This window comes from Sinocyclocheilus rhinocerous, unplaced genomic scaffold (genome assembly GCF_001515625.1).
Source record: "Sinocyclocheilus rhinocerous isolate Xijiao unplaced genomic scaffold, SAMN03320098_v1.1 scaffold1533, whole genome shotgun sequence".
In the NCBI taxonomy this organism is placed as follows: domain Eukaryota; kingdom Metazoa; phylum Chordata; class Actinopteri; order Cypriniformes; family Cyprinidae; genus Sinocyclocheilus; species Sinocyclocheilus rhinocerous.
The window spans coordinates 466,066-478,948 of record NW_015656115.1 but is presented as its reverse complement, the minus strand read 5'-3'; the positions used below and the strand labels follow the sequence as shown (position 1 = coordinate 478,948).

General features: G+C 37.2%; 2 protein-coding genes and 1 long non-coding RNA gene across 4 annotated transcripts in view; 1 reads left to right on the top strand and 2 right to left on the bottom strand.

The window, feature by feature from the left end:
- Window positions 1-4,906, bottom strand: part of LOC107719335 (DNA replication licensing factor mcm5-like) — a 13,313-nt gene extending 8,407 nt beyond the window's left edge. Inside the window, exons 1-7 of the mRNA XM_016526732.1 lie at window positions 4,878-4,906; window positions 4,269-4,395; window positions 3,820-3,948; window positions 3,475-3,647; window positions 1,790-1,959; window positions 1,532-1,703; window positions 1,333-1,444 (exon numbers count right to left, since the gene is read on the bottom strand). Coding sequence (XP_016382218.1) covers window positions 1,333-1,444; window positions 1,532-1,703; window positions 1,790-1,959; window positions 3,475-3,647; window positions 3,820-3,948; window positions 4,269-4,395; window positions 4,878-4,906 — 912 coding nt within the window. The remainder of the gene's footprint in view (window positions 1-1,332; window positions 1,445-1,531; window positions 1,704-1,789; window positions 1,960-3,474; window positions 3,648-3,819; window positions 3,949-4,268; window positions 4,396-4,877) is intronic.
- Window positions 4,764-9,371, bottom strand: LOC107719330 (2-amino-3-ketobutyrate coenzyme A ligase, mitochondrial). The gene is made up of 9 exons (XM_016526727.1): window positions 9,069-9,371; window positions 7,928-8,058; window positions 7,741-7,842; window positions 7,498-7,644; window positions 7,084-7,238; window positions 6,187-6,269; window positions 5,870-6,041; window positions 5,427-5,548; window positions 4,764-5,319 (listed from the first exon to the last, which is right to left on the bottom strand). Exons 1-9 carry the CDS (start codon window positions 9,289-9,291, stop codon window positions 5,168-5,170), a joined length of 1,287 nt encoding a protein of 428 aa, XP_016382213.1. The 5' UTR covers window positions 9,292-9,371; the 3' UTR covers window positions 4,764-5,167.
- A 410-nt stretch (window positions 9,372-9,781) lies between these two features.
- On the top strand, window positions 9,782-12,520 carry LOC107719332 (uncharacterized). Of its 2 annotated transcripts, XR_001637507.1 has the most exons (5): window positions 9,782-9,861; window positions 9,977-10,040; window positions 10,941-11,018; window positions 11,113-11,217; window positions 11,378-12,520. It is a non-coding gene; the product is annotated as an uncharacterized LOC107719332 (long non-coding RNA). The 2 variants fall into 2 exon arrangements; XR_001637506.1 differs by having other exon boundaries at window positions 9,788-10,040.
- Window positions 12,521-12,883: the final 363 nt, after the last annotated feature.

Below are 12,883 nucleotides of genomic sequence, written 5' to 3'. Positions count from 1 at the left end.
TGCTGCGCGCACCTTCGCGCTCGTGCTGACGCGGCGAGTATACTCTCTTAAGCGCTGTTTCGTTATGCTTTCAGTTTCGTTTGCCGTTTGATGTTTCTCATATGCAACAGAAATTGCAGCGCTTAGGAGTTGACCAACGCAGTGGTCGCGCCAGTGCGACCGCACACAAAATTGTGTCGCACAGGCACAAAAAATGGTCGCAGTCTGGAGCCCTGCTATATCATCTGAAGCCATTCCATATCTTAATGTGAGGGACAGAATTTAGTTTTACAGAAACTCTTCAAGATATTGTTTTTGCTGCTAAATTATACAGTCAGCTAGTTTAATTTCATAGCTTATATATTTTTATTCAAATGTAGTTTTTCTCTGTAATGAGGAAGTGAGTATTTAGTGGATTGCGTTTAACAAAGGGTTTAAAAGAGTGACCATTAGTTCCACAGACACAGTATCGATATTCTGTAGTGGTGTAGAAAAAAAATAGCGCTGGTGTTGGATCGGTATTGGCCAATTCTTAGAATTTGGAATACTCTATATAATCTTACACTGAAAAATAATAACTCAAAGATTAAAAGATAACATCATAATTATTTACTGAACCCTTAAATTAGTCACAATTATATAATGAAAGCCATAAAAACAGACAATTAATCGTGATAATCGGCATAATCGCCAATGCCCTAAAACAGACAATTAATCGCAATAACCGTGACTATTTTTAGACAATTAATCGTCAGCCAAATTTCATAACCGTGACAGCCCTAAGTAAAATACACATATCACTAAGAAACTTGTGTTTCTGAATAAATAAAGCAGTATCAATGTCATAAAATCATGAGTGTGTTTTGATTCAATTATAGGTCAGAAGCTATAAAAGATTTTCAGAATTTTTAAAACTCTTCTGCCTTAGACCAACTACAAATGTTAAATTGTAATATAATATTACCACTGCATCTTTCTGAAGAAAAAAAAAAATGCAGTGATTGATATATAGTTAATTTATAATTATTTTCAAAGCTTTCAATGTACTATCATTATAAAAGAACATCATTATTATTTAATTCTAACAACTAACCAAAATTTAAAATAATTTGTTTATAATTTCTGCACAGGAGAGACTTGTTGTTTCCAAACAAAAGAAAACATATCGGTATCGTCATCGGCTATCGGCCAAAATGAGTTGAAAAATATCGGCAAAAATCCAATATCGTGCATCCCTAATATATACATATTATAATTTTACAAAACATCTCTTTTTGTGTTGCATGTATGAAAAAATTCATTCGAATGGCATGAAGGCAAGAATATGATGGTGCATCTTTGTCACAGTCTTACCCCAATCGGAGAACATCTCTCCACAAACTTCAGCAACTGTGACTTGGCTGTGCCTGGATCTCCCAACATCAACAAGTTTATATCACCCCTGCGTGTCAAACCATCTGGCAACCTAACGAAAACAGTTCCATGCCGATTAGAAAGATGGCAAAAACACACAAGCTGGGAAGAGGAGGCAGTTTCGGTTTTCTATGTTTACCTCTTTCTGGAGCCCCCAAACAGAAGGCACACTATGGCTTTCTTCAGGTCGTCGCTACCATAGATGGATGGAGCCAGAGAGCGAGCGAGCGAGTCATAGACGGAGGGAGAGGAAGCCAGAGCCCTCAACTCCTCTTCCTCCTGAGGAGAAACTGAACCAGAGGCTCCACGGCCTGAAAGACGGTGAGAAGGACATGAGAATGGCTAAAGAGATGCTGTTTTCAACCAAAAAAAACCAGAAGTTTTGTCACATGCTCACCTGCTCCTTCAGTATCCACTTCAATGCCGACAACACGCAGGTACGCTGCTCGGATGCCCACACCTGCTCCCTTATCACGACCTTTGGCCTTGGTCTGCGCCACCTTCTTGATGGAGTAGATGCCCATGACAGTTACTCTGTTTCCTGGTACTACACGGTCGCATAAGTACCTGGGAATGGAAAAGTGGCAAAAAATTAAGGGCTTGAAATCTCATGATTTGATTATTGGGGTCATGACTTGATTTAAAAGGGATTCTTAATTTAGAATCAAATTTCAATTCAATATACAAAAACTACTGCTACGAAAAAAAACATTTCTGCAGGTTTTTGTTCTGTGCCTTTCATTTCTGGATTAGTGTTCAATGTACACCGTGTCAAAATCTAATTTAATCATTACATTAAATTAGAAAAACAAGATATTATAGGCCATTACCAATCAAATTAAACCAGTATCGACAAAAGTCATCTTTGCAATGCACAGGTGGCAAAATAGCTACAGCAGAAGTGGCATTTAGGTATATTTACTATTTAATGCAGTCCACAGCTGGCATAAATGCATATACAATATTACACTTGAATTAATAAATAAAATTGTTTAAAATAAATTAAAAACCAAAAATTTAACCGAATGAAATGACACTTTAAATATGTAACTAAAACATCCACTAGGTGGCAGAAAAAATCCCTGTCTTAATGAATGATTCATTGAGGTTCACAAAGGTAAAATATGCATCTTAAAGTTCACCAAGTTCTTCAAAGAATATTTCACCTAAAATAAAACATGGGTCATCATTTACCCTCTCGTCGTACCAAAACTGCATGCATTTCTTTCTTTCTTTCTGCAGAACAGAACAGTTTTGGTTCCCATTGATTTCCACTGGATTGTTTGACCATACTGAACTGAAACTGTCTGGGAACTAACATTCTTCAAAATCACTTGCTTTGCGGTTCACAGAAGAGACATACCAGCTTGGAATGACATTTACCGTATTGGCCCGAATATAAGACTACCCTGATTATAAGACGAACTCCCTTTTTCCAGATGTACCTTTTGGAAAAAGGCTTTTTAAAAACCAAATCTTGTTTTTTCTCAGTAAAACACATTGTGTCTTCAATTATTTTCCTATTGCATATTTTTCCTATTTAAATTTTTATTTTTAAAGTATGGTAAAAACTGGTAAAATGTACCAACTATCACATTTAAAAAATATACACTTTTTGATATACCATAAAAAAAAAACAGGTAGCCCATCTGAATTAGGACATTTAGGCTATCCATCTAATAGTAGCCTACCAAAATCTTATTAAGAGTAGAAGTTAAATCTTACTGTAGTCTTCAAATCTGGGTACTGTCTTACGTTTTAAAATCACAAAGGGAGTTTGGTGCCATCAGGCTAACGTGACAGTCACGACTCATGCAGCTGTAAGGTTTTCTTTTTCTTTTGTTTTTACTCGGCGATCTTTACAACACGCATTACATTACGTATTTCATGGCACACTCGTTTTATGCGTATTTGGCGCCACCTATTGTTGTGGGTGTATTATTGACATGTCGAAGTCTAGACCCTGAATATAAGACGACCGCGTTTTTTCAGATGTATTTCCAAGAAAAAAACATTGTCTTATATTCGGGTCAATACGGTATTTCTAAACAGAATGAAGCAAGTATTTTGCAAAACACTAACGTGTTGCACTTGCGGGGCAGAGCGTAACCCTGCAGTCCCGGTGGCAAAGGGATGTTGCTGATAACTGCTCTGCATCCGCGGCACTGAAGACACACTTTGGTGGCTTTGGCTCTCACAGCCGTAGAGGATATGATAATACCGGGAATCTTCACGAGACGTGACACCTGCTCCGACTGCAAAAGATGATACAGACAGGCAGAAAAAACACTTATAAACTTAATGTAGAAGTATGAACGTGGCGCACTAAGGCACAAAAACACTTAAAGTTAGAAGTAGAGTAAAAAAATATGGCGCTTTGCATCTGTTTTAATTTCGAATGGTCTTGTTAGGAGTTTATTTTCTCACTTTCAGGTTACGGATGGAGGCCGGGTGGGCATCGCTCTTCAGCATGACCTGTATGTCCTGCACAGTCTCTTCTCCTGCAGGCCGCGGACGTGTGACCTCATCAGCCACTTCCTGCGCCGCCTCCTCCAACTGTCAATCAATCAATGTCAAATTAACAAACCGCTGATGTTCAAGTGGCACTTACGCATTTCATAAATATAATACAGCATGCTGGAAAGTGATAAACACTTCATAATAAATTAGAAGTCTGTAATGAATCTGAAAAAAAGAGCATTACATTACATGTGAAAAAAAAATTATTTCTTAGTTTAAAATAAACATAAAAAACAATAAAATATAATAAACCATAAATAATTATTTTTAATTGTATGCTGTAAACAGATCCAACACAACTTCAGTAAGATTTCCTATATTTATATGGAAAGTTATTTTTGCAAGTGTGTCCTTACCAAAGGCAAGTTCTCAGTAGGCAGTTTGTACAGACAGTCTGACAGATCTTCATCAAAACTGGCCAAATCCTCCATCTCCACCTCAATCCAGTACTCTCCCAAAGTATAGTGCCTCTTGAGTTCATCTCTGGAAACCAAAAACCAAATTAACAGTGTCCTAAAGCATTAAAACAATATAAACATATAAAAATGTCTACCTATGTTTAATAAGGTATTGTTCATTATATTAGGGAAAATGGAGTTGGGAAATCATTCGTTAAAATGAATCGGTTCTTTCGAACAAATCTGTTCATTGAACCAATTCAAAAACGATTCCCCACTTCGCTAGTGCCATCACTCATTTGCTCGCAGAATTCAATTTTTGTAGTTATATATATATATATATAGGGTTATGATGCACACCAGCAATTACGTGAGATAAACGTTTTGCGAAGAAGACAACCCAACATGCTATGAATCGTTTTCCATTGTGAAAACAATGTACGAGAGACAGAGTATATTTCAGGACTTGTATTTTGTAGGTTATGAAAGTAGTAAATTTAAGCAGTCAACTACCCTCATGTAAATAATCCGAGAAGACATTAAATGGCATAACCTTTTTATTTTTACCCACCTATGGACAGCATGAGCATGAGCATGATCTGTACAAACTTGCTAATAATGCTAATGTGACATGTCTTAGCTGAAAAAAGTCAAGACACATTTGGTATATAGCTGGTGTAGAAGACTGCTGTAAAAAAGCAACTATTAATCATAGAGAAAGTCATTTATTCTGTCAATACCGAAAACATACAAATATCCTTTGACCTTCGCTGATCGCAGTAGCATTTTTTTTGCTATGATATGTAACTTAAACCTCACTCTAATAGTCCACAACTTTGTGAGTTGTGTTGCTGACATTAGGAAATGACACCATGCTTCCTGCCGGTCTGTATGAAGGCATCTACGGCACGATCAATGTCCTCGTCAGTGTGAGCTGCAGAGATCTGGACTCGAATGCGGGCTTTTCCTTTGGGAACGACTGGGTAGGAGAAACCGATCACATACACTCCTGATGACAAAGTGAGAAAACCATTGTTTTAAACAGGCTGCCGGGCTTGCATAATTTGTTTTGTAGAAAAAAATTTAGATGGACTATATATATATATGAATTCTTACCTAGTTTTAGCATGTCGTCAGCCATAAGTGAAGCCAGACGAGCGTCTCCCAGCATCACAGGACAGATAGGATGAGCTGTGCCAGAAATAGTGAACCCTGCCTGGGTCATGTTGTTTCTGAACCTTTTGGAAAGAAGAAAAGGCGCACAATAGACCATTGTTATCATTAGCTCAATGAACTCCAAAAATCCTTTATTGTTAAAAGCATTCATACTTTCATACTGAACCAGCAAAAGTCAGCTGTTTTTGTTTTGACTGCAATGTCATCCCAGACAGACTGCTACTTTGAACAGCACACTCTGTTTGTTTTAACTCTGCTGCTTACAGGTGCATCTCAATAAAGAGATGCACCTGTATCTACTTCCCACAAAAAGAGAGCAGTAACGCAAGCTAAAGGGTATAACCCAATCTACAAATATCACAGAGCGCCCACTCCAGTCCAACCTCATGGTTTTAGCTGCCATGGACTGAGCGATTTCATTGGATGCCAGCAGCAGTTCCACAGCACGGGTGGCACAGCCCACCACAGGAGGAGGGAGGGAGTTTGAGAAGAGGTACGGACGAGACCGCTGTCTCAGAAGCTCAATCAAAGCCTTGGGTCCGACAGTGTAACCACCTGACAGAAAGTTAGAAATATACATGTTTGAAAGGACTGAAATAGCTTCAGCCTTCTTAGCAAAGAAACGTTGCGATTTAATGTGTTATTTTGCATGACATAGTAGCTTGACTATGTAAAGATGATGTTTAATATTTATACGCACCAGCAGCTCCTCCAAGTGCTTTTCCCAGAGTGGAATTCACAATGTGAACCCTGTCCATCACTCCCAGCAACTCATCTGTTCCTCTGTGGGAAATAAATGCACAAACATCCACTTATAATATTATATGATTATAGTATTATAATATAATATGATATGATATAATATTTTGGCATAGAGTGCACCGATGCCTGCTAATTTTTCTGCTGCTTTCATTCTGGAAAAAAACATTTCCCCATAGGGCTTTTTAGAAAGCGTATTCATTAAAGAACTTTGATTTGAACCAAAAAAAAAAAAAGTTTTTGAAAAATCTGAAAAAAAGGCAAAAGTACAAGACTGTGTACTTAGCCTTAGTGAGGGATAGAACTACTTTCATAAAGCGTTGCTAATGATAATCTATAAAAACGATGGATAAATATAAAACTATTGATTTAAAGCAGTTACTTATACATACTGTATAGAAGCAATGCATTTTATGTTTATTACAAAATATTAAAATACATACATATACACAAATGGGCCTGAATGACCTGGAAGAAAAGCTGAAAGAAGATGCATATATATATATATATATATATATATTCACACAATTATTTAAACCATTTGATTCACTTTGTAGTGCTTCATTGTCACTACAGAGCTCTTTTGTAGCAATTTGCTTGTTTTGATTTTCTTATTGGTGGGGATTTTTCAGCAGAATCATGGTTAATGTAGTTTTTCACCATAAATTTTACTGTTAAACATGATTATTTAAATAAGACAACCTTGTAGCTCACAGTGGGTCTGCCTTTAACAGTTTTTATGTTATTAAAAATCAAATCCCTGATGGAGAACATGAATTGCATTTTTATTTCCGGAACCCGACTGTTTTGCTACCATTTTTTTTTTCTGTACACTCACCGACCACGGGGACCCAAGAATCCCGTGGCATGACATTCATCAATGAAGACCAAGGCACCGTACTGCTCAGCCAGATCACAGATACCCTGCAGAGGAGCCACATCACCATCCATGGAGAACACGCCGTCTGTGACCACCAACCTCATACGAGAGGACTGTAAATAAATAAATACAGTGCATGAACCGAGAAACTAAATCATTTTCAAAAATTGTTTTGAATTAAGTTTAGACATTTCTAATTGTTGACTTAAATTGTTGCATTACATTTTCTGTTTTTCATCAAACAAATCCTTACCACATATCAAGCCAAAACACAGTCAGTTTAGTACAAACATTATTTAAATATCACCATGTGCATAAACCACTTGAAGCTTGCAGTGCAACCTCTGATTTGCATGAAATCCAGTAACCTACCCGTGATTCTTTCAGCTTTTCTTCCAGGTCATTCAGATCCATGTGCTTGTAGCGGAACCTCTTGGCACGGCACAATCGAATGCCATCGATAATAGAGGCGTGGTTTAGTTCATCAGACAATACTGCATCATCAGGACCCAACAGGACCTAAAGCAACGAGCGCCAATGTATTGTTACAGTGTATTTGCAGTGGTGCTATTTACTTCAGTATAACATAAGGATTGGTTAAAAGTTAAAACAGACCTCAAACAGACCAGCGTTGGCATCGAAGCAGCTTGCATATAGAATGCAGTCTTCTCTTTCATGAAACCGGGCTAGTTTCTCTTCCAAGTTCTTGTGGATGCTCTAGAGAACAGACAGTTAACAGATATATCTTAAGGCATCAATAAGCACTGCTATCAGTGTGTTCAAATACAGTATTTTTTCTCACCTGTGTGCCACAGATGAAGCGAACTGAACTAAGGCCAGCGCCATACTTCTTCAGGGCATCTATTCCTGCCTTCACCACCTCCGGATGATTGGATAAACCCAGGTAGTTATTTGCACAGAAATTCAATATGTCTGAAACAAAAAGAGAGAAATATGGGATCAGAAGATGAAGAGAAACAAAAAATAAAATCTTTTATTTGAGCTATTCAGCTCTGCTAGTTGTGCATTACACATTTGGGCATTACACATTTACAAAAAGTACTTTAATAAATAATATAAAACATTAGTAAATAGAGAACTACTCATATAACTTTTAGAAGATTTGTAAGATGATAATAAACGTAAATTCAGTCATATGCGTCCAAACTTTTAACTTCAATTGTATTAAAAATATATATAATAAAATACATAATAATAATTAAATATAAAAACTGAAATATAATATTTCAAAAAAATTGTATGCATACAATAAATATACAATACATTATTATATTAATACTACTGTTAGTGTATATAACATTAGTAAACATAATTTTTTTGTCTACTCTGCACTACTAATTTCAGGCATCAAAACATAAACCTTTAGAAGAGTTTTTTAAAATATTGAGAATCATAAATTCTACTTATTTCAAGTATCTAAACATAAACCTTTAGAAAAGTTTTAAAATAATATAAAGCATAAATTCAGCCAACCATTTACTTCACTTCACATAATTTTATATAAATATATTTTATAAAACAACTGTATATAAATATAATGGGTACAATTTCATAAATGTGACCAGCTTTAAAATTCTGAAAACGATTTTTTATTCACATTTTATTACTGATAATTCACCGTTTTAGCCTCCCTCCCTGTTAACCAGTTTATATTGCGTGTTTGCTCTCTATACGTCTTTGTTTTATACTTTCCCATGCAGCTACAAAATAAAGTAGAATTTTATGGGGGAAACAGGTGTTGTCATAATTATAGTTTTTTATGCAGCAAAGTTGAAAACTAAAACAGCAGCATGCTATTGACTTTGTTTCCCTAGGATAGGTGCCTCCAGGAATGCACAGCCTAATCATACCACCATTCTGTTGTATTAGCCATAGATTATGTTGTGTTATAATTGACTCTTTGGCTCTGCTGTGCAGCTCACCGCCTCTGCTGCCGTCCACGGAGATCCGCGGACCCTGCTGGGAGGTGATCACCCGCTCCCCCTTCCATGTGCCCGCTGTCCGGATCGCGTCCAGCTCGCTCTCCAGCACCGACAGCACCGCTTGAGCCGCAGCCGCGTACGCTCTGCTCGCATTAGCAGCGCGGGGCTGTGAAACACTCCTGAGGGGAGCACTGAGGAGACGAGCCGCTGTGGTAAGGGACATTTGTCCCGCACTATCTGTCACTTCTCCCGCACTATCTGTCACAGTCAGTACGGTATTGGGACTGGAAAGTGACGTTGTGGCGGATATATTTCATTTACCAGGGGCGTCGACATATCAGCCAATCAAACGTGTTTACGTAAGCGGGCGGTGCACTCTTTGTCCAATGGTAGCGCAGCTGAGGTTTCTGCGATTTAAAGAAACAGGCTGCTGAATATGTAAGACTTACAGAACGCTTGTGTAACCCTTCAGCAGCGAAATATGATGCCCAACCAGCAGCTTACACACGCTTTAGCTTTCTAGATAGATAGATAGATAGATAGGTAGATAGATAGATAAAATATTCTCAGTTTGCAAAAATATGTTATTGTCAGCAACTACTATTGTAAGCTCTATTGTGCATCTGATATGGTTGAAAAAGGTCATAAAAATGAATGGGAAAATGTAGAACCAGATGAAAGAAATGTTCGACTGGATCAGTTCGCGGGAAAGAGGCGGACTTCCGTTTGACCAGTGTGTGCAACGTGAGCTGGTGGATTCAAAGAGAAAGTACAAGAGGACGTCATTTTCGCGGTAATATCTCGCAACTAATGTAACAGCAACAGCGCTCTGCAGAAGAAAAAATACTCGAGTCGGATTATGAAAATGTTTGTAAAAACATGGCAACGTACGTTTTTAACCTTTTTAGCACTGTATTGGACCTCTTTTAAGGCGATGGTTTGCAGTGGAGTGAGAGGGGAACACTTTAAAATGTAAGTAACGTTTATGAAACTATAGTGTTTCCCTCCATTTTTGTCTTTATAACAAAAAAGAATGTACTTGCAGCCATTACGAACACACGGCAGTTCGGGTTATTTATAGTATTTTATTGGTTATTATGATCTAGTTTAGACTAAATACAAATATTTTATTTGTTATGTGCACCTCTTATAATGTTTTTAATAACGTCACGTTTGCTAAATCGACGTTGGGTAAATAATAGGTAGCCTATAAAGTACAATGATATATTGTTTAATATCTCGGAAATTCATTCAGCACAAATGTTCGTTTTCAGTATAAATACGCTCAAACTACTCTCAAATTCATTTTGTTCACGATTTCATTATTTGAGGCGATCTGGTAGAGACTCCTGACGTCACGGAAACGTCAGAGGGGGCGGGGTTCGCTATCCGCGGGAAATCCAAATGCTTTCGTGTTGCGTTCATAGACAAAACGAAACACCGAGCTTTAAACAACAAATACGAATGGAATTCAATATGGAAATCAGCAACACAGGTCAGAATTGTTCTGTTTTAGCCGTATATGCATTGTCAAACTATGTCTTGCTCACGCGGACTGTATATTTGCTTCTTCCTGTACTGTTTTTAACAAGATGGACGACATTATTCAATCGTAACTTATAATAATCGCCATTTCAAGCGAATTTATGCAATACAAAATGTTTAAATGGATAAACAATGGCATTAAAGCATCATCAGACACTGGCCAAGAAACTTCTAAGCACTCTATATGACAATAAATGACGTTTTGACAACTAATAATTGAAGCGAGTATTACCATTTAAAATGGCAAATCAAGATCAGATTTATATTTGATTACACAAATGTTTCGCTTTCTAAGAATTATCCTAATTTAAGTATTTCTCACCACAGCTATAATAATTGGATTTTTATGGTGGCTTCTAAGAATAGCCGGGAGATTACTGTGCTGCTGTGGACATGATAACTCTGGTGTGTACCAATAGTGTTCTTTAAGAAATTAAAAATAATAAAAGTTTGAAAACATTCTGACCAAAGCTAATGTGATTATGTAATGTGTTAACAGACGTTCAGCTCTCAGTTGAAGAAACAGCGCCATCTCTTGGCGTAAGCACTGTAAGACCATGGAATTATGGTAAAGGTGGAGGTATTATCAGGACAGTTTAGACAGGTGAGACACATGTGACAGTCTTCCATTCATTAACTGGACAGGCTTTGATCAGAATGAAATTATTTGCAACTGAATTTCTTAATTTTAAATGATTAATGACATGGTGTTGAAGTGTTAAATTGTACAATGCTAATGGCCTTTCCATTCTTTCTCTATCCAGAACACTTGGATCAAGATTAAGAAACGGCTTTAAGTTTAGCATTTATAAGATGGAGGATTGGCCCCCTTGAAATCATTGTTGCCCCAGCCACATCTGTTGCAAATTCCCGAGAGGAGCTGATGTCAAGGTGGGGCAGAGTTACTGGCACTCTCACCCCATTTTTAAAGAAGGAGTTCTCTGGACCTACATTTGGTTTGGTCCATGCAAAGCAGCATTAGCATAATCTTATCTATTTAATGGTAATAGGGAGCCCTGCCACGTGTTGTCGCTAAGATTTAATTTGACCCACAGTGTTGAGATTTTTAATGTCAAATGAATTCAATCACTCATTCATTCCTTCTTCATCATAAGCAAGAATATCAGGGCTGATATATAGCACACAATTGCGAGTGTGATATTCCTTTTATACCAAAGTGCAATAACAGTATTTTTAAGACCAGTAAGTAAAAATATTTCTTCTTTCAAAGAAAATAGTTCCAAAAGAAGCCAAAGGATCAAGCTTCCAAATTATGCACAGGCTGAATATAAATAAATACTTTATTGGAGTATTTTCTTACTTCATCAAACCAAAGTATCTTACTTTTTGCACCACTACATTTCAGAAATATTGTTCCTCACTCGTGCATTTGAAGACATAACAGTGATGTCTGATAGAATCATTCTGCTAAGTCTATTCTTTTGATGAACCTGTTGGTTCACAAATCACACGGAACGATTCATTTATGAAGTGGAGAGATCCAATTGCAGCTGTTCTCGACTCACTGATTCCAACGAACCGGTCAAATTGAGTCTCCAGTTAACAGCACACCAAATTAGTCCTATCTGACTCAAAATGAGCCAAGAACATGGGCAGATTTAGTGCTCCTGGGGCCTGTACCATGAAGTCGTATTAGCTGGCTGACCAGGTAAGTTTCAGTCTTTTTTACACCAATCCTGGGTTTTAGGTACCATGAAAGTTGCTTGGCTTTTTGCAGTGTTCATCACCATAGTAACTTACACTCCACAGCTAACCTGCTTCGGGGCAGGTTATGTTCTATTTTAGAGATCGCAAACCGAAATTTGACCAATCAGCTTAAAGCAAAGTGACACATCTCTGATAATATAGAATATAAATAAGCTTTAGAATCAATATATAAAGCTTTAAACAAGACTACATATGAGCTTAGATTTTTGTCTCTATACCTATATATTATCAACAATATAAGCTGACTTAACAAGTTTCACTTGACATGGCAAGATGTTTTCTTTTAGTTGTCCTCTTTCACGGACAGCTCTTTTCACCTTGCTGTGGAAATGTTTAAATTCTTCTAATTTTTCAATCTTTTAATCCTTAGCAGTGAATCGAGAGAAGTGAATAACAGTTAAAAGGCATATGATTGGCTGTTCACTACTGATGTCACGCTTTCAAGTGCACACGCTCCATAAACTCAGGATCAAAGCCTGAGTTGACAGAGAAAGTTGTTGATCAGCATCACGGTACCATCAAAGCAGGATTGGATTGGTTTG

Coding starts and splice junctions, on each gene's coding strand:
- LOC107719330 (XM_016526727.1), bottom strand. CDS start 9,291: ATGTCCCTTACCACAGCGGCTCGTCTCCTCAGTGCTCCCCTCAGGAGT. Junction 5,549..5,869: donor ATGGCAGCTAAAACCATGAG/GTTGGACTGGAG, acceptor TCTTTCCAAAAG/GTTCAGAAACAACATGACCC. Junction 5,320..5,426: donor TGACGACATGCTAAAACTAG/GTAAGAATTCAT, acceptor CTTTGTCATCAG/GAGTGTATGTGATCGGTTTC.